General features: G+C 36.4%; 1 protein-coding gene across 1 annotated transcript in view; it reads right to left on the reverse strand.

The window, feature by feature from the left end:
- Positions 1-799: 799 nt before the first annotated feature.
- Positions 800-20,726, reverse strand: part of LOC126867641 (uncharacterized) — a 94,569-nt gene continuing 74,642 nt past the window's right edge. Inside the window, exons 3-4 of the mRNA XM_050622350.1 lie at positions 11,822-11,955; positions 800-1,815 (exon numbers count right to left, since the gene is read on the reverse strand). Coding sequence (XP_050478307.1) covers positions 1,572-1,815; positions 11,822-11,955 — 378 coding nt within the window. The 3' untranslated portion in view covers positions 800-1,571. The remainder of the gene's footprint in view (positions 1,816-11,821; positions 11,956-20,726) is intronic.

Raw genomic sequence — 20,726 nt, forward strand, 5'->3', positions numbered from 1 at the left:
AACGAAAAATTATTTCGTTATCGTTTAAACGTACCTATTCGTTTCATGAAATATTAAACCTTAATGTTTAACTTGGCAAAACTACATTAGCTTTTAAACTGCGTTGTCATTGAAACAAGAACATTTCACTAATTTCTAATAGATGAACGCAATAATTTACAGAAATAAATCTCTGAAATGTTATTAACGCGAACAGTAAATACTCCTATAATCGTTATTTAACTAGAATACATAGAGTATTTGCAAAATATTTGTAATACATTAATAACATGCTATTAGTTACGCCAATCATTACGGATAATAGTTCGGTATTGAATTTGTTATGCGTAAACAGTATTATGAATTATGAATCCGAATGTATATTCGAGGAAGCAATCCTTCATTTAACGAGCAAAGAAGGATTATTGTACGCGGAAAGGGAGAAAATTGAATGTGTTAGGTCGATAGGTGGATAACGTGGCATTAAAAGAAGATCATCGATCCCTCCGATTTCCTTGGAAATTTCCATTTCTCCCGAATGTAATACGTTAAGGCCGAAAGTGGGTGTGATTTGTCTGCTCAACGATATGACAGCTTCTTTCGTGCCTGAGATCCGTCTTTCAAAGGATCGAAAAATATTTTTATCACAAATATAATATATAGTTAATCTTGTGGTATATATATCGTTGGAAAATATTATTATTTAAAAATGTTATTTTCATTACAAACTTGCGATATACAGGGTGATTGGTAACTGGCGATACAAGCGGAAAGGGGGTGATTCTACGCGAAAAATGAAGTCGAAAATATAGAATAAAAATTTTTTTTTTATTTTTTTATTTTTTATTTTTCCATCGAGACACCGATCTACAGTGAGATCCGTTATAACGAGACGCGATAAAGTGCACGCGTACCGACCAAAAATTCAAAGTCGATTTTCTCGAAAACGAAGCCTCGAACGAAAAATTTTTATTCTATATTTTCGACTTCTTTTTTCGCGTAGAATCACCCCCTTTCCGCTTGTACCACCAGTTACCAACCACCCTGTATATGTGTATACCTATAAGAATATTATTAGCAGACAAAATTGTCAATATAGAAATACTTTGACTTAGAATTAGAATTCTTTTATGTTACACGTTTTATTACGATTTTGTTATACGAATATTCAGGAAAGAATGGTGTCTAACGTTCAGAGAGTGTATTAAAATCAACGTTGTACGGAAAATCGTTCAAGACTTGGTTCGGCAAAATGCAAGATTAATACCGTTACTTTATTATAAAATTCTGATCAAGGGAAACATCGCAACTGCCAAGATTTTTAAAACGCATCGATCTTTCCCAAATATCATAAATGTCGACTTATGATCTCAACCGAGTCGCTAATAACCTGTTATAGTGATCGATATGAGTCTAAACAATCAATTAAGAAAGACAGATCGGTGTGACGTTATTCCAACTCGATCGATAAATTATGGAAAATATTCAACGACAAGTAATTTGTTTGCACGAGCGAAGGCTCGTCCAATTTCTTAAAGAGCCACGTATACACGTGGAGAGATTCAGAGAGGCGATCGATCGATCGAATTTATTCAAGAAAGAATCGTGTCACGGGAAAAATAGCGAAGGACGGGCGGTGCTTTACGCGCTAACAAATAATAGATCGCGTTGCGATGATCGAGAGGGCCATTTATCTTTGGTGAATCACGGACCACGAAAGGAAAGAATAATGACAAAACGCTTACCTTGCCGGAGCCCCTTGAGTTGCATAAGAGAACGCCGGCAGCGTGGATCCTGTACTCCTTGTCGAGTTGCTCGTGTTGTCCTTGAATCTTCCTGTCGACAAAAGCGAACGAAGTTGCGTTACATAATAGATCCATCGTTCATTAATATAGAAAAGAAAAGTTAAGTCTTGTCTCAAGCGTTATCGTTTTTTCATTTTCGATTTTCTGTAAGATATTGTTTCGTGTCTGACAAAGCTTTTAAACTGTCTATTTTCTTAATTAGTATTTAATCTTTAACGGGTGCAGGTTTTAAGAAGATCGACAGATTGGTGGAAACGCGACAATCGAAAGCCCGAGGTAGTATTTTTGTAACATCGTGTGCTTTACGAATTTCGTAAAAACATGATATCGAGTTGCATAAATATTCTGCTATACAGGTGCAAAATTACGTTACGCGATATCTCCGAAGATGCGTTTTATTTGCACGAACGTCTCAGTTACGGTATAAAGCTCGGTCGAAAAGTTCTCGACAGAGATGTAAACTTCGTGTCACTTGTACCAAACTATTACTCACTTATACTCTGACTTTTAAACTTCTTTATGTTTGTTGAATACAACTTTCCGATTCTCCGTCTTCCCGTAGAAGATACAGTTAATATTTCCCGTAGACTTGTTAACAAGCATTTCTTTAATCTTCCTGGTACTTTCATAAAGTAGCCGCCGTCTTTGTTACCGAACCATCTTTTCGCACAAATTTTCCACCGATATTCAACAAAAAGATTTTAAACTCTCAGTTTCTCAATTCATTTTCATCGTCGTTTTTATCAATTTTCCTTGTTATCTATTAAACGATATATTACATTATATGTATATAGTATATTATCCAAGCCCATAAGAACAATCAAAATAAAATATCCATAAACAGGCGGACAACGTGCATGGTACGTACCACTGTACGTTATGCGATCTCGTACAATCGCTATAATCAATTATTAAACATATTATCACGATCGGTTTGCAGCAAAGGCATATCCTCGATTAGTATCATCCTTCCCTAATTAATCATCCTGAAACATCGAAACCAGCCTTCGTTGCTGCATCCCTCTACCAGTATCAAACTTCATTCCACACGTACGTAGATGTTTACACTTCTTCTAATTTTTCTTAGTCAACCTCAGTCGAGCAAAGTTACTCTAAATCAGCCTTGCAAACGTGTCACTAAACGGCCCCAGTCTCGGAGCGCAAGAAGTTCATTTGTAGACAAACACACGACCTGTTAATTCGTCTGGGTAGGTTTCGTTCGACGCTTTAATTCGCTTATTAGATCGTAGCAGGACTCGTGCTTAATTCGCCTTTACGAACTAGCCGCGCAAAGTGACTCGACGAGAAGATCTCATCGTTTCACGGTAGTTTTCCCAGAGAAAATGAGGAAGAAGAGAAAAAAAAAACAGAGGGACAAAGCGTCGAAACGAGCGAACAACCGAGGCAAGGGTGGGTCGTGCAGACAAATTTTTCCAAGCGAGTTCCACGGTCACGGTGATTTACGAATCGAAGAAGTTGCACCGATGGGCGAACGTCTTCGCGGAAAGTTCGGCAATTACGAGCGAGCAAACAGCCTTACAAATTCATGGCGCGAATCAACCGGCCGTCGGTTCCTCCGGTGAACGCCCGGGGCTGATGGCCCGCCATCTAAATTGAATACGCTCTTTCTATTTCGCTGCTTTCGATGACTTCCGCTGTTTTTCCTTTCCACTGATTTGTTTGTTGTTTGACGTACTGTGTAGATTTTTAACGGATATTTACTTGAAATCCGTTTCGCGAATTTACGCGAATCGTAGGTGAAGGAAATCGAGATTCGTTGTTACAGGATCGCAGAGTTTCGTTAAATAATAGGCAGATTTTCATTGGAATGGATATAGAACGACGCGACATGTATATCCGTGTACATTTGCTTCTTGTGATACAGCAAATTCAAGGAACGTGATTCTTTTGTGATTTTTACCTCAGTGAAATATAGAAATATCGACTCATCCCATAAGTAACGCGGCTTCTCTGAGAATTCGTTCTATTTAAAACAATGAAAGTTGCTGCTATAGGAGTTTCTGAGAAACCGGAATGAAAAACTTAGTAGGAAAGTGTAATGAATTATAAAAGATACGGTAAAATTCGTGGTTGATCGATTTTCAGGCGATTTTTTTATCTTCGTCTGGTATATGAAAATCAGCGACTGCGTTATTTATAGGATGATCTAATGCGTGTAATTTTTTGTGGCCTTTATCAGAATAAGACGTATGCGTTAAGATATAATTTTTAAGATATTTTCATTTGTACGTTATCTGAACACGTTCTGTTCTCTTAAAAAATTACAATTTTATCTAATCATACGGATCTAGCACGCTATTATTAATAACGAAGGTGATTATTTAACGTCGTTTACGTGTCAGGCAATCCTTCGTCTCATAATTTATAATTCGTACAATATCCTATAATGTAGTTGTACCGCAACCAGAGTAGAGTCAGTACTTTTTTAATCAGTTTAACTAGCATCGTGACAGCGTCCTGTGTGTGTGGCTCGCTAAAGATTGAGCGAATAAACCACCCAACCACCCCACTCAAGACTCGTATATCACTGTCGGCGCGTGGTTCATCCACGGGGTTACCTCGAAATCCCTAAACAATCTAGATTCTCTCGCTCCATCCTATGGGTATCTGCAATGGCAGCATGTGCGTCATACTTCCGGCCACATGATTATCTCGTGAAATAGAAAACCTGACAAGGGAAACCGCTTTCGAGGGAAAATGTTTCAAAATACCTATTTTTCCAGCATGTAATAACAGTTTGACATCGTTGAATATTGAATTATTAATGCAAACAACTGTTTTCCCCGCATTGAGCACACGTGTTGCAGTGCCTCCGCTATACCGGGTTTCATTTACTTTCCCAATATCGATTTTATTTTAGAAAGAGTTTTATAAAAGTTCATCAATTACGCTCTTCACAATATGTCGTCGTTTATATTGATTTAGCGTTCAAACACAGGGCAAATGTAATAAATAGAGCAAAATGATAAATATAACGCTTATAAAGAATGTAAAAAGTTAATATCTGGGAAAACGTCCCTGAACTTTGATATTAAACGTAGAGGATCTGTCTCTGCTCGAATTCCTCTTCGCAACTTGTTCGATTTTAAAATCTCAGAAGAAATTAAACGCATGACAAACTTGGCGTTATTCGGCGTTCGCGTAATTCAACGCAATGGCATAATCAAGCACAATGACTTGGAAATGCGACGAGAATGGGAGAATGACTATTAAATTAACGGGCGTGAATTCTCGTGGGAATTTTAAAGAATCTTTTACCGCTACGCTATACTTGTTGGGGAAAGTGTTTTTAAAACGTGGAACCACTCGGTCGATTTTATCACAACCGAAGACAAAGTTAGTTCTCCGCAAAATCTTTCTGAATATTTTACGTGTATGCTTATCTGAAGGGACAGAAGCTTTTGGAAAGGCACGAAAACCGGCGCTCGTCGAAGTCGTTGAATAAATTTCATTATTAAGTAAAATTATCTTTCTAAAGTTCTTCCGAAGTGTTGGAGTAAGGAATTGCGCGAAGGCGATTTAACTTTTAAACGTTTCGAAGAAGAAGTATCCAGTGAATGATAAGAAAAAAAGGTGGAGAAAAATGACAATCTTTGAAAGGGACAATTGCTTTTGAGAAGAAGAAAAGCTTTAAAAGCTATTCGTTTCAGAAGTTGTATAATATAATGTATGAAATGGCGGTCCTATTTTTGCAATAAAAAAATTGTCGTCCTTCTTATATCATCTACACCGTCTCTATAAACAATTTTTATTTCATATAACAATTGAAGGCACCGAATAAAACAACAAAAACTAATTCAAAATCGATCAGAATCAAACCACTTTTTTAAACACGCTATAAATTCACAGTCGACTGATATTCGTCGTACCAAACTTTTTCACTTCTGAATATGAAATTTAACTTTTTAATAAATAATATCTATTTGTTTGACGTTTCTTGGAATAGTTAACGAAATTAAAAAATTCCTCGTCGCACCAAACGCCCCGGATACAAAGACTCCTTTCCCAAAATATTCCACCATCGTACCACGCTTCCATTTTCAACAAGAAGAAACAAAAAGTCGCAGAAATCGAACATCGAGCACTGCGTTCTCTCGTGATTCGCGTATCGCTCCTTCGTTCAATTTCTCAGCTCTCTCTGTTCTCGAGAGGAATCGTCAATTATTCCGTTGTTTCTCGCACGTGTTTGCCATGGAACGCGAAACGAGTGGAGCCGCTTTTGACTCGAAACGCTTAATTGGACTCGCGGAAACGATGGAACTCGGCGCGTCGCGATGCCCGTAAATTCGTCGTCGGTGTATAATCGACGAGGCGCGCCTCCAAGCGTCCGCAAACAGCGCCGAAACGCCGCACCGCGAGAAGCTGTGTAAACACCGCCCATCAGACGAGGAGAGAAAAACGATGAAAAAAGGAAATGCTCGGCTTTACATATCGCTGACTCCTGAGAATTTTCTCCTCGGGCTGTCGTTGGAACTCTCGAGACGCTCGCGTCCGCAAGCGTCTCGCTAGACGCCGCTCCTAATTTTCGGGATTTCAGAAATCCGCGTATGCACCTGTTAACGTGATCCTCCGAGGCTGGATTTATTATCAAGAACGCTGAACCGAATTTCCATGGGATAATAATTAGGCTAAGAGGGGTGAGAGGGGGTGTTAATGCGAAGGAGCGATAGTTACGAAAGGATGCTCGATGAAATATTGCTTGGAAATTATTTTGTAAAAGTTAAACGATGATTGGAGAGTTCGAGTTTTGAAAGTGGAGGTTCTTGGAATTTTTGTCGTCGCGAGTCATGTGTGTTGTTATTGAGATACGTATAATTGTGTGTGCTAGACTAGATTAGCCGCGTAGTAGCGACACACGTATGTGAATACGAATGCATGAAAAATTTCGATCGGATAGAAAACCTTTAATAATAAAAATTCTAATTGTTTTTAAGATCTGCTGTAGCGAATATATTTAATGGTACTCCTTAATGGTTTACTATGCTTGGATTTACTCTGTCAAGTAAGAAAGTACGAAGAATGTTATTATGTGCGTTTATGTTTATTATGAGTGTATTAATCTATGTTTCGACAAAAACAGAATATATTATTGAGATACGTATAATTTTGTGTGCTAGACTAGATTAGCCGCGTAGTAGCGACACGCGTATGTGAATACGAATGCATGAAAAATTTCGATCGGATAGAAAACCTTTAATAATAAACATTCTAATTGTTTTTAAGATCTGCTGTAGCGAATATATTTAATGGTACTCCTTAATGATTTACTATGTCTACTTACTTGGATTTACTCTGTCAAGTAAGGAAGTACAAAGAGGAACAAATAGAGTAAAAAGAATGTTATTATGTACGTCTATGTTTATTATGTGTGTATTAATCTATGTTTTGACAAAAACAGAATATATTATTGAGATGCGTATAATTTTGTGTGCTAGACTAGATTAGCCGCGTAATAGTGACGCACGTATGTGAATATGAGTGTATGGAATTACGTGTGTGCACAGCGTCTCGAAGAACAGGCGAATGTAACCGTTCCGTTGGCAGTGTGATATGGAAGATCCTGGAAATCGTCTATTAAATAAATCTAAAACTATTTTAATATGAATTCTAAGTGTAACCTTAGCGTTCCTTTGCTTTTATTTCGGCGATTAAGATGCACAATTCTCAACAGTTGTGTTTTTAAGAATTGAACGGTGTGCGAGAAACGTATTGTCCGATGGATTAAGTCAATTTTTCTAGGGAAGTATATTAAGTAACTTTGCTCAGGCTCAAGAAGGTTAAATGGTATTTATATAAGAAATTTCTTCTAATTGAATTGCAAATATGTGAAATGTGAATACGTCGTGTTGGATAGAAAAAATTCTGTTGAATCATAATTATACCGAAAAGCGCCTTTTCGGCGAAGAGACAGCTGTCCTCGCGGTTTAAATTTTACTTCAGACTATTAAATTTAATACGAGAATAGAAATTTTTACGTCGATTCTAAAAATGTATTAAATATTCGTTTACTAGTTTTTCGTCGATGAAAAATAATATTTAAGAAATTAAATATGAAAGGATCGTTTAACGACTCCATAGTTTAAATAAACATTGCTTTGGGCATTCTCTGTTTTTAATACTACCAATGTACAATGGTATTAAAATTTATACAAAGCTACGGAAATTTCTCGCATACCTGTCGTATACATGATATTGTTAGATTAGACAGAAAAACGAACGTAGTTTGCAGCTGAATTTTTTACAATCTGTATGCTTGTTACATGTACAACTATGAGAGGAATTCTCAGCGAAGAATATTTTCCACCATTTCACTGAAAATACGTTACGGCATTATCCGTTAAAAATTCTAGAACGCTTTTAGACGGAAAGAAACTTTTTAATAAAAATTTCCTCCTACGCTATTGTTATTTATAAATTATCAAAGAAATTTTTTAAGTAACATACGCACACATTTTGCCAAATATTCGTATCCACCGCGCATGATAATATACGAACGTCGTTTCAGGAATGGACTTACCTTTTTCCAATTTTACTTCGTAACAAGGTACGAAAGTCGGTGTTCGTATTTCAAGGAAAAACTGAAATTAAAAATGATACGAAACGTTTCATAAATAATAAGCTGTAAAGTATAGAATTTCTATATTCGTTGGCTTGCACTGTAATTAATATTTGCCCCGATCAGAGTTGCATAAAGTTTCGGAATCTAGTAAATCTTATAATTAAATAAACGTACATAAAAATTCTTCGTTCGATCCTATAACATTCCTTCGCAACTTCGCTATAAACATTCTGCGATCTTGTCTAACTTTAATCACAAATTGTTCCAATATTTTACAAGATGCATATCTGGTAGTACTTTGGCAGTTAGTTAATTTAAATATTATCGTTGAAGTGGTCACCGCTTCTAAGAAAACTCTACATATGGTCTTTTTAGTTTTCTCGAGCACCGAAGCCATCGACAGCTTGTAGACAAAAGACTGCGACGAGGACAGACCATAAACAGCTAGCGTGCGGATCTGGACCAGCTCGAATTGTATTCTTACTTATAATTACACTTCTATTTAAATATATTTTCTACCTTACAATTTATCCACGAGTTTCTCTGTTTACACATCGAATAACCTCGACAATTATGAAATTTAAACGGAGAGATACCAAATTTATACGATTGTCCGAAATGATGCTTTCCTTCTATAAGGAAATAATAGACGCGCAATGTTTTTTCTTTTATATTAGTTTATTGAATTATTGTTGAAAATGACAACGTGAGTTCTTACTCGCCATCCACGTGCAGATGCGCCAGTTGCAATAAACGGTAACTAAAAGATAGTTCTAGATTCAATCGATAGATTTAATCGATAGGTTTAACATATCCTTTTGTTGTTATCCCTAGTCCATGTAAGCGTAATGTAGTCCATGTAAAGGTTTTTCGGTTCAGAAAGGTGTGATAGATTTATCCAAAGAATAAAATAACAGCTACTGTGATCCCATCTCTGAATACAGAAATAACAACAATTATGCGCGAACATAATAATAGAGATAGAACGAAATGGATCATATCTGATTCAATAAAATAATATAAAACAAAAATTCTTGTTCGTCTATTATGGTCTTACGAAGCGATAGAAACAACCTAATATATCCGTCTTGCCTCTTTCTCTTTAAAATAAATATACTTTACAACTCTTTCGCCTTATAAAGCATTTAAACTAATCGAATACTTCTATCTTTATCGCGCTATTACGTTGAAACGAAACTTTGATCCGAACGTTTCTAGATCCGAATTCAAGTGATACCGATACGAGGGTTTGAAATTGGGGTGCGGAAGAAAAGTGTAGAGTTATTCGAAACTCGATATAGGATATATACAGAAAATGCGTGTAGTTTATCTACGTTGAGTGAAAGAAGTTGTAAAATGAAAAAAAGGCGAGAATGTATTTTACGTGTTATATCATCTGTTGGAATACAACGATATCAATCGCATGCAGATGAGGTGATTGATCGTACGGATTCTTCCCTTCGTTGCCCAGCGATATCCCCACTAGCGTGCGTTCGTGAGATGCACCACGGCGGCTAGCACGTGCATGCTCTTTCGATAAATTCGCCGGAAGAAGCGCGAGGATATGGATGGAACATCCTCGATGGGCACGTCGAGAAGCTACTAGAAGGTTCTGTGACACATGTGACGCCACACAGACACCCACACAGGTCACACTCATTACTGCATAGAGAGTGGAGTTCTAAACCTTTTCAAGTCACTAAGCCAAGTCAGTCTGAATAACTAGCCAACTGTCTACATTCCACAACACTTACTTATATTCGCTGTAATAATTGTTTAATAAATATCGCGTTATATTATTTCAACACAAACATTGCGTCTTCCACAGATTATTAATCTTAATTCCAAGATTAAATTCTAACATCATCTTTGCCCATTACAATTTCCCATGAATACGTAAACATCGGCAATCTATTTACAACTAAAATTTCCAACCCATTCAAATGTTCGATTTTTTACGTTTTTATCCTCTGTTACGTTACGTTTTATACGTATTTATCCTTTGAAACTACAAAAATCATCTTTTCTTTCCATCCGATTCCGCCAACTTCCCAATCCAAACACCGATACCCGCGCGGATATCGCTAGAGTCTGAAGAATCCGTGGAAACGAAATCCAAGGCAAACGTCAGGACACAAAATTAGCTGGGCGTAATCGTAGGGACGGGAAATTCATTAATCGCGGTGTACTTTACGCGCGACGAAACGCGCTGCAAGTTCGCAGTTTCGGCATCGACTTCGGGACGACTCGCGCCGGAAGCTACACGAAACTGCATAATTCCACGGTAGTTTGATCAAATTGTTAGTCCGCCGGAGGACAGCCGCTAATAAATCTTGAACGAGTTAATCCTCTCTCCCATTTGGAGGAAAGAGGGGTACAGGGCTGAGAAGAGAAGCTCGGAGTTGGTGTTACGAGGGTCCGGTGCCAACTTGCAAAATATATTATTCGAAGGCTACGGCTCGGCAAAATGAATGTTTCCTTAGTCGAGTTTTTCGTCCTACCGCGGCCATTTCGATAGCTTTTCCAGGCAAGTTTCGAACACGACGTGACCGGGAAGAAAATTCGCCGATTATTTTCGCCAATGATACGCCATACACTAAGCTTACTTTCTTAAGACAAAGTTTTCTTTATATTTTTGTATGAATTTTTACTTTCCTCTTCGTTTTCCCAGTCTCCTATTTATTATGGAAAAAAGGGCCTCGTCTAAGAGGAATTAAAAACGTTGATTTTCGATAGTCGTTTCGCGTTATATTAATCGACAAATGTTTATTCATAGAGGTTTAATGGCATAATATGAAATGAGAGATTGTTAACGCGTTGACTACCTCTGGGATCACCGGTGGTAGTCGGTTAGACTCGTTATGATACTACAGGGGCCACCGACGATGTCGGAATTGATACAAGTGTTTAAAGCGATGAACAGACTCTCTAAATTTTGTACGTTTCTAGCGTTAAGATAGTATTCTGTACGACAATGCAACACGATGCGCGGTAATATGTTTAAACAGTTATAGGTTTTAAACGTATTTCAAAATATATTGTCCTGAAGCAGATAAGAACATTTTAGAACATATGTGCGTAACAATTTAAAAGATAAATATGAAATTTAACTTGTATGTGTGTATGTGCTTTTATCATTGATATCACTCTCTTCTCAAATGTCATAAAGTGACGAAAGAAGTTTGATCAGTATTTTAATAAGAAGCACAATGCGTTTAATAGAACTGAAATAACATTTCATCTTGTGTAAATGCTCGTTCCTAAATTTCTACAGGACAGTTAAAAAATGGTCCTCGTATATTCGATATAAAGTTATTTTACTCGTATTTGTAGTATCGTATTATTCTTAACAAAATTTTTATAGTAAAAAAAATATTACACGCCGATAGAAAAGCACACGTGCGTATAACTTCGTGAGTAGAGTTCGTCTGACTAAATGTGTACTAATTCTACTTACGATATGGCGTGCAGCAATTCTTGTCGCTGCTTCTCTTTAACTTTTACACTTCCCCCTTCTTCGAGTGCAACTTGCAATTCTCTTTGTAGGACTGCTAATTTTCTGCGTTCCCCTTCCAAAAGCAAGGAGGTAACCTGCAACAAAAAGTATAAATTCCTAATTAGAAATTCTGAACATTGAGCATTCAGGAATGATCAAATTTTAATAATATTTTATAAATAATTACTATCATGGAAAGTATATGGGAATTCATTTCGCTCTAAATGGCAATAAAGAAAACACTAAGAAATCATTTCATTTAAAATAAGTTGTAAATTATTAGACATCACTGTCTGAAAACGTAATATATCCTGCAAATGATAATGTCTTTTCTTCCCTTAATTAGCTACAAACGGTACATGTTACGAACGAAACACAGACGTGACATTATATAGGATTTCATGCGATATCCGGTAGACGTGTTATTACCCACAAACGATATCGTAACGCCAACAGTCGAGAACAACGCACGCTACGTACAGTTTTCTTTTTTACCGATAATCAATCCAATCTCAATCGATCGCAAACCGTCAGACGATAAAAGAGATAGATTGTCAAAAAAATCTTACAAACTAGAAAATCGATACGACGATCTGTCTGAGCAACCCATGGCGCGTAATTCGAAAATTTCACCGATGCATTCTCTTCGATCTTACCATGATCTCCAATGCTATAATTCCTTCTTCCAATACATAAAAACGAACTTGGAACAAGAATAATTCCTTACACAAGTAAAGGGAGGGAAGAAAAGTTTTCTTAGAAAACTTCTTCCAGGAACGAAGGATCGAGCGTGGCGCGAAATTTGCTTTCCTGTTTAGCGCGATAACGATCTCGTGGTCTCCGTTTCTTGGTCGTGTTCTTCTCTAGGTGCATGCAACGTTTGCACGGCGATGTACCGGGTGTAGGTGCATCCACGTGTGTGTCTGCGGCCACGTACCTCGCTGAAATACGTGGAACTTGCCTAGATATATTCGAGGAGATACGAGAACAAGCGGCGTAAGACGCGAATGCGCGATCTACTAGTTTAACCTGCATGCGAATGCGTCTCGTAATTGGTTTAAACCACTGAATTTCTTACGAGTGTGTGACTTATTATTCCCAGATTATGCGAATTCGAGATTGGCCGAGTTTATATCTTTCCTGTGGATTTGAGGTGTTTACCGTGGTAAGCGTCGTGGTGAACTTCCGGTGAATGATAGTAAAACGTATTTGTGTTGTGGCGAATGAATAAATTTGTGCTAATTGTATGGAGTGAAAATGGAAACCGAAATAATTTATACAGTTGGAAATTGGACTACAAGATTGATTAATTCTGGCGAATCTGGAAAATTAATGGAGTTAGGTACTCAAATTAAACTATGGTTTAGAGGCGATTAAAGTTGTAACAATAATAAATGGGCAATCGAAGATTAATTGGATTTGAACATTTTGCGTAAAACAGAACTTAAATTTGTTATGTTAGACTTATGAGAATCTAATGAATTATATAATAATCGTTCAAAGAGTATTTCTGATGTACTTGAAAGACAAAAGTATAATCCAAATATAAAAAATTCCATCAATTTCCTAGAATCTGATTAGTAATCAGAATTATAATGCATTGCAATTAAGAAAAAGAATATAGAAATTGTACGTACGATTTTTTAATTTAGAAATTTACAATCATCGTAGTCGAACAATCGAATCCTAATTTCTTCACGAGATTCACATTCCATGAAACGATGTGGTTACCAAAAAAAAAAAAAAAAAAAAAAAAGGAAAGAAATAGAAATTACAGAAAAATTACAGGAATAAAAGGCTTTTCAAAAGGTCTAGGAAAAACGAAGGATCGTGTGCGTTCATTGGACAATAGGAGAAAACAAGGCAATGAAACAGCGTATACTCTCGAGCTGGTAACAAACTGCGATATGGTATCATTTGTTGTAGTTAGGCAACACTCACTTTAGCCAGTAATCCAGGAAACTGTATCGTGACATCACATTTTCGCGTCAAGTGGATCGAAAAGCTATTATCAGTTGCAGCAGAGCTTCGATAGTACGAGATATTGACTCGCGGAATGGTGGTCAGCTAGACCAGTGGTCGAGTAGAAAGAGCAGAACGTCGATGATCATTCGCGATCACTAGAATTTTATTCTTGTAAAAATGATATCGTTGCGAGGACATTAAATATTTTAATTTAGTCGAACTGACTTCGATTTATATACAGGGTGGTTGGTAACTGGTGGTACAAGCGGAAAGGGGGTGATTCTACGCGAAAAAAGAAGTCGAAAATATAGAATAAAAATTTTTCGTTCGAGGCTTTGTTTTCGAGAAAATCGACTTTGAATTTTCGGTCGGTACGCGTGCACTTTATCGCGTCTCGTTATAACGGATCTCACTGTAGATCGTTGTCTCGATTGACGTTATTTTTTTAATTTTTTAATTTTTTAATTTTTTAAATTTTTAAATTTTTAAATTTTTAAATTTTTAAATTTTTATTCTATATTTTCGACTTCTTTTTTCGCGTAGAATCACCCCCTTTCCGCTTGTACCACCAATTATCAACCACCCTGTATATATATTAGGTCGTCCGAAAAGTTTTTCTCGTTTTATAAGGAAACAATGGATGCAGAATATTTTCCATTTTATATCATTTTATCGAATTACGTATGATCCATTTTGTTCTATCAAAATAAATATCACAACGTTCGACAGATTGGGTTTCGTGTTTGTATAAAGATGCGTCGTTGTAAAAGACGTGTCTGCGAAAGAAAGACACTTTTCGGACAACCTGATATATGCAAATTGTCGTATGCAAATTTGAATATTTTCGATAGAAATATTATTTCACTATAATCAAACATAAAGTAAAATCACTAAGTAAGATAAAAATATAATGGTATTTAACTAGTTGCGTTAAAAATACATACGATATACCTGTTTATAAATTTAATCTACATATTCCTCTAAAATTCTGTATTATTTTACGTTACTCGGCTACTTAAAATTTCTTTCTATATTTATCGTCCAATTTCTTCCTGATACGCAATTAACGATCAACTAAGTACAATAATTTTTAATTCGACAGACATCTTCATACGCGTCATTCGATCGTTCATCGATGACGCTGATCGATGAAAGAAAAACGAATGGAAAATTGAACTTCCTCAACTTGCAAAACAGCTTTATTCATACGATATACGATGAAACAGAGGAGGAAGATATTTCTCAGCGATGCAGCTATTACGATTACCTGGCAGTTGAGTGACGTTACTCGGCTACGCAGATTATTAAAGATATAATTCTCCATGTTGGGTATAACAGTTTCTTTTTCCATCGAACTAACAAGGATATCGAATTACGACAGACAGGATAATAGCTTAGATCTTCGTAATCGTCTTTTAACGTAGCGACTATAGGAAGGGCGTAATTAAAGAATTACATAAACTCGCATTTCGACAGACATCCTGCCGAATCATATTTCTAACTCTTCGTTTACCGGAAAAAGCAACAACGATCGATACCAGGCAAATTGTTCCTGCTTCGTCTTTATTATTCTTCGTTCTCTTCTCCTTCTTCTTTCTCTTGTCATCGTGACGATGGTCTTTCACATGCTTAAACAAACATAAGCGTTTGTTGATGAAAGAGAAAACCTGTCTTCCTTCATGGATGAAGGTTTAACGTGCGTTTTATTATGGGAAATGGACGCTCCTTGAAGTCTGATATGTAAATTTAAATACCTGCACGTTTGAGTTTTTCAAGACATTTTAAATAAACTCTGTCTATCGTCTAGCTCTAAACTATTGTGCTTTGTCGTGTTCGTATATTTTATTCTCTTATCTGTTAATTTTTTTTACAGACCGTCAACATATTGTAATTAAATTTCTTCCATCGTCCTGTATCGTTCTATTCGTAGAAAAATATCGTTCCGTGTCATTTTAGAAATTTAGATACGTCTGCCATTTTACAATATTGAAATTAAAATACTTCCTAAACTAATGAAACTTTGACATAAACAAATCGACACTGTTTTTTATGAGAAACGACAAGTTACATTGATATATTAAAGAATGTAAGATCTCATTTTAAAGAACGTAAGTTCTTGGTCAGTGACCTGGCTTGACCTTAATGCATCCACGTGGAAACATTCTACTTACATTTTCCGATGTCTCCCTCGACCTCTCGTAACCCTTAAAAGCATTCTATTCCTACTCATAGCATATTCCTTCAAGTATAGTAGATTATCGTCAACCGTTCTACATACGTAGGTTCTTTAAAAAGATCATAAGATTTTATAGGTTTTTAGTGTTTGAAGAATAAAAAATATTTAATCAACACATGTTAAAATATCAACATCCCGACTATCGAATATTGCTGATCAAGATATCGTTGATGTATATTATTCGTTGATTGCTATATCAAATATCAAATTTCATTTCACTCCAATATTCATTTCGTATTACTAACAAAATTACTGTAAATTATTTCTTTGGCAAAATCATAGTCAAAATGTATTGACTGACGTTTCAATTACAATCTCGTTCCAATAACGATTCTTTATTTCTTCAGAAACCATAAACATAATTTTCTTGTTAATATTTATTAAATATATATATACAATTTGCTCGTTATTTATCAACGACGATAATTACAAGCATCGATTTCACACCATCGCTCGACAGACTTACGAAACAAAATTATTAAAAAAAAAAAAAAAAACAAATCAAAAGCCGTCAGAAAAACGAGCCACGATGCAAATGCACCGCGAAGTCCGATCGAATTTCGTGAAATTGCAACCGGTGCAAAAATAACTCGACCTCGTTCGCGATTCGATCGATCGGCCGGACTTTCCGATCGCGGAAAAAGCGACGCGAGAAAAATCGCTCCGTTACGGCCTCGATTAACACCTTAACGACAAAGCATAACAAATAGTATCTTAACTATTATCTGTGGCGAATACGAATTAACATTTTACGCGAAATAATCACACTGCAGACTATAAACACCAGGATCCCAGTATACTTGTTACGTTCATTTATTACGTAGACTCTAACAAATAATATTTTTCGCTATGTGAGAACACACACGACGCGAATATACGATGACAAATTTATAATAAGATAATTATATAATATAAAAGCAACGGAAAGCATACAATTTGTTCTAAATATTAGTAGAGTCCTTTTGCACGACAAATTACAAGTTAGGTATGGATCATCGATTTGTTTTTATAATTTTTCGTTAAAAGGAATAATCAGAAATCTTGTATTTTGCAAAATCTTTCTCTTCAAATGTTGTTCATTCTATCGGCAAACTGTAACTGATAATTTTGCTGATAATACAAATTTAACCAAATATTATTTTAAAGATGATCCACGCGTCCTAATAATTCGTAGTTTAGTTTTCTTTACATTTTTATACGAATTTTTACTTTCCTTTCTTCGTTTCCCAGTCTCCTATTTATTATGGAGAAAAGAGTTTTGTATAATTATTTATTACCGATAGTGTAACTACGAATCTTATTTTGCCATGTTACGTAAACGCTTCGACTTTGGCGAAAAAATGCACAATTGTAATATTTCGAAAATAGTCGATTCAAAATGTTGAATACCTTTTTCCATTATATTTAGTTATTGTGGCAGGCAGTGAAAGGATTAAACCTGTTTCCTTACGGACGTATTTCCTTTTGTCGTACGTAATGACAAAAGTCTCGAGGCAAATGGCTGCTAGAGGAGCGAAACGAACGAAATTATCCGCGATGAAAGGAGTAAACCGTGAAACGACAACACTAACCTTCGCGAACTAGCAAAAAGCAAGCAGAGAAGGGAAATAAAATATATTTCCGCGTCACTTAGGACTTAGACGATCGTTTGCCGGTGCATCCGCCAGTCTCGGTAACTTTTTGCATCATCCGCTGTCAGGACAACTGATTGTTGAATGGAGACGGAGAAAAGATAGGGGATAATTGAGACGTGCGTTTATGGCATTTGAAACGACTGTGTATACACTCGAGATTTATTGGGATATACGTATGTGTAAAATGTTTCCCAGTTATATCATGATCGCTTGGGTCAGAGTAACATTTAGAAGCGGATGTTGATAAATGTGGATTTATATTTTTATCGCCAAGATACTAAAGTTTGTTTCCAACAAAATTACGATTTTCCTGCTTCTTCGATGCCTATATACATACCTGGTTGATTATATCAATTGCACGTAAATTTAGTTATTGTCACAACTATATTATAATTATTCTCGTGAGTCTTCTTAACACTTTCGTTTATACTAATGAAATATATTCGAACTTCGTTGTACGTATATTTTGAGTTCAACAGTTTTGAAAAATTTCCTCCAAAAATAGCATACTCTAAACTATTATATTTCGAAAAAGTCTTTCTCTGCTTTGTAATTCTTTCATACTTCCATCTGTGCTAATGAAAAAACAGTGGACGTTTATTATTTATTTATGAAAAATTTAATCGTACAGAAACGTATAAGCTGCATATGATATGCAAGAATATAGGAAATATTCGAAGAAAATTATATTCCTAAATATAATATTTGGAGGATGAAGTAAATTTCTATTTAGATTTTATTTCCTTAATTATATACTCGACAATCTAAATTTGCATAAACATCCCAGTCTACTAATGAGACTCACTCGAACTTCATCGTGTTTCTGCATTAACAGTCTTCAGAAATTTCCTCCGATAATGCCATATGATAACCTATTTCAAAAAATCCATTCATCACCGATATCGCAATTCGTGTCTTCTGCAAACTTCATCAATTATACGATCGTTAAGAAGTAAGAAGTCCAGTGAATCGTCGAGAATTTTCAACTTAACATTCCACGTCGGTTGGCAGACCTAAACGCGATTAATCGATAGCCGTCCGACGAGCGCGGTTTCAGGCATTTGCGAAATGACATTTAATCGAATCGACGAAAAGGAAAGGAGGTGGAGGAAGACGGTGAAAAAAGAATTATTATGACGGATGTCGTAATTTCTTTGGTCGGTGCATGGCGCATCGGTCGCGCCATTATCCGGTTACGCTTCCATGAACCCAGGACTGTTTTCACTTTTACGCGACGTATTATCATAAACACCGCGATCAAAATGATGGACCACCGTCACGATCCACTTCGATTCGTTTTTCAAACTCACTTGTGGTTTGTGCGTCGTTTGGACCACAATTTCGTAGTCGTTCTGGTACGTTGATGCGTTTTTGAATAGGCAAAAACTTTGAGCTTCTTGTAGGTTCTAGGAAATAGGTTCGAAGTTGCTTTTTTAACTCTTTCCTGATTATGAACATATACAGGGTGGTTGGTAACTGATGGTACAATAAAAATTTAAAAATTTAAAAATTTTAAAATTTTAAAAATTTTAAAAATAACGTCAATCGAGACAACGATCTACAGTGAGATCCGTTATAACGAGACGCGATAAAGTGCACGCGTACCGACCGAAAATTCAAAGTCGATTTTCTCGAAAACAAAGGCTCGAACGAAAAATTTTTATTCTATATTTTCGACTTCTTTTTTCGCGTAGAATCACCTCCTTTCCGCTTGTACCACCAATTACCAACCACCCTGTATATATATATTTATAGCGAAGATAACTCGAAAAATATGGAGGACTGAAGATTCCAATCCTATTAATTCTTAATAATTATATAATAACTCTCGATACATTTCTTCAAACCATGAAAACGTAGTGCGATAGACAAGAACGTACAACATGAAACTTTTATCGTAGTTGATCGATGTATCGTGTGCTCCTAAATTTTCAAATATGAGTCTATTCCAAATTCTCGATATCTTGACTCGCGCCATCGTAAGTTTTATCCTGTCGTATGAAAGAGAACGTTCGAGACGTTTCTGACGAAAGTTGGAGAATACATTAGGTCGATCAAAAGGATCTTCAGTTCTGGCTTTTTTGAAAAAGATATCGATTCGATAGAATCTCACTTATGCTTGTCGGAGGACAAACAGTTTATACAATAACATTTCGCCAATTTTTCCCACTGCCTACTATTTTTCATTCGTCTTATAGGAGTTGGCGTTTAGATGCGTCGGTTCAACTGGCAGAAAATCAGTTACTCTGAAATTAATTAAAATTTCGAGCAAATGGAATTCAGCTAAACGAAACTCTAACGTTACACATCCATTTTACAATTTCTCGCGTCGGATCCAAGTCGACCACGTAGACTCACGCATTACAGCTGATCGACGATTTAATGATCTCGTGACTCGACATTACCCCGTGGTATACATCGTGGCGATTAAAGCTACCAGGGGTCGATTGAATCGGGACGCGACACGATGTTCGTTCGCCGGGCATTAAGCCGTGTCGTTTATAATGAGCCGCGTCGCGATTAATTAGACTCGCGCCATATTGCCGGGTAATTAATAAAGCCTCATCGGTGATTACGATAGAAGCGAAGGGTAACATTTTATTCAGGGCCTGGTATATCTGCTCGGTCGATCAAATTATGTTAGAACGGCCACCGTGGCCCTGCCATCGCATAACATCTGTTTGTTCGATAATTCATGAAGCTCGTCGCGAAACATTCTGCTTCTGGTCTCTCCGCTGTTATTTTCTTCCTCTTCCAGACTCCCCTAGTTCTGCTTTCTCGCACGTCTTTCTCTCTTCTTATCTTATTTCTTTCCCGCGTTTTCCTTTTCGCGTCTCCTATGCATTAGCCTCCTTTAGCGATCATTAACTTTGTCACTAGGAGGTTTCTGCGTGGTTTCTTGGCTTCCTATTTTCATTTCGTGTACGGAGGGTTGTATTATACTGATTTTGAAGGAAGATAACATTGATATATACAGTAACAGATGTACGTGGACTAAGTAAATGAATTTTATGTAGATAAAGGGCGCACG

This window comes from Bombus huntii, chromosome 7, assembly GCF_024542735.1.
Source record: "Bombus huntii isolate Logan2020A chromosome 7, iyBomHunt1.1, whole genome shotgun sequence".
NCBI classification, from domain to species: domain Eukaryota; kingdom Metazoa; phylum Arthropoda; class Insecta; order Hymenoptera; family Apidae; genus Bombus; species Bombus huntii.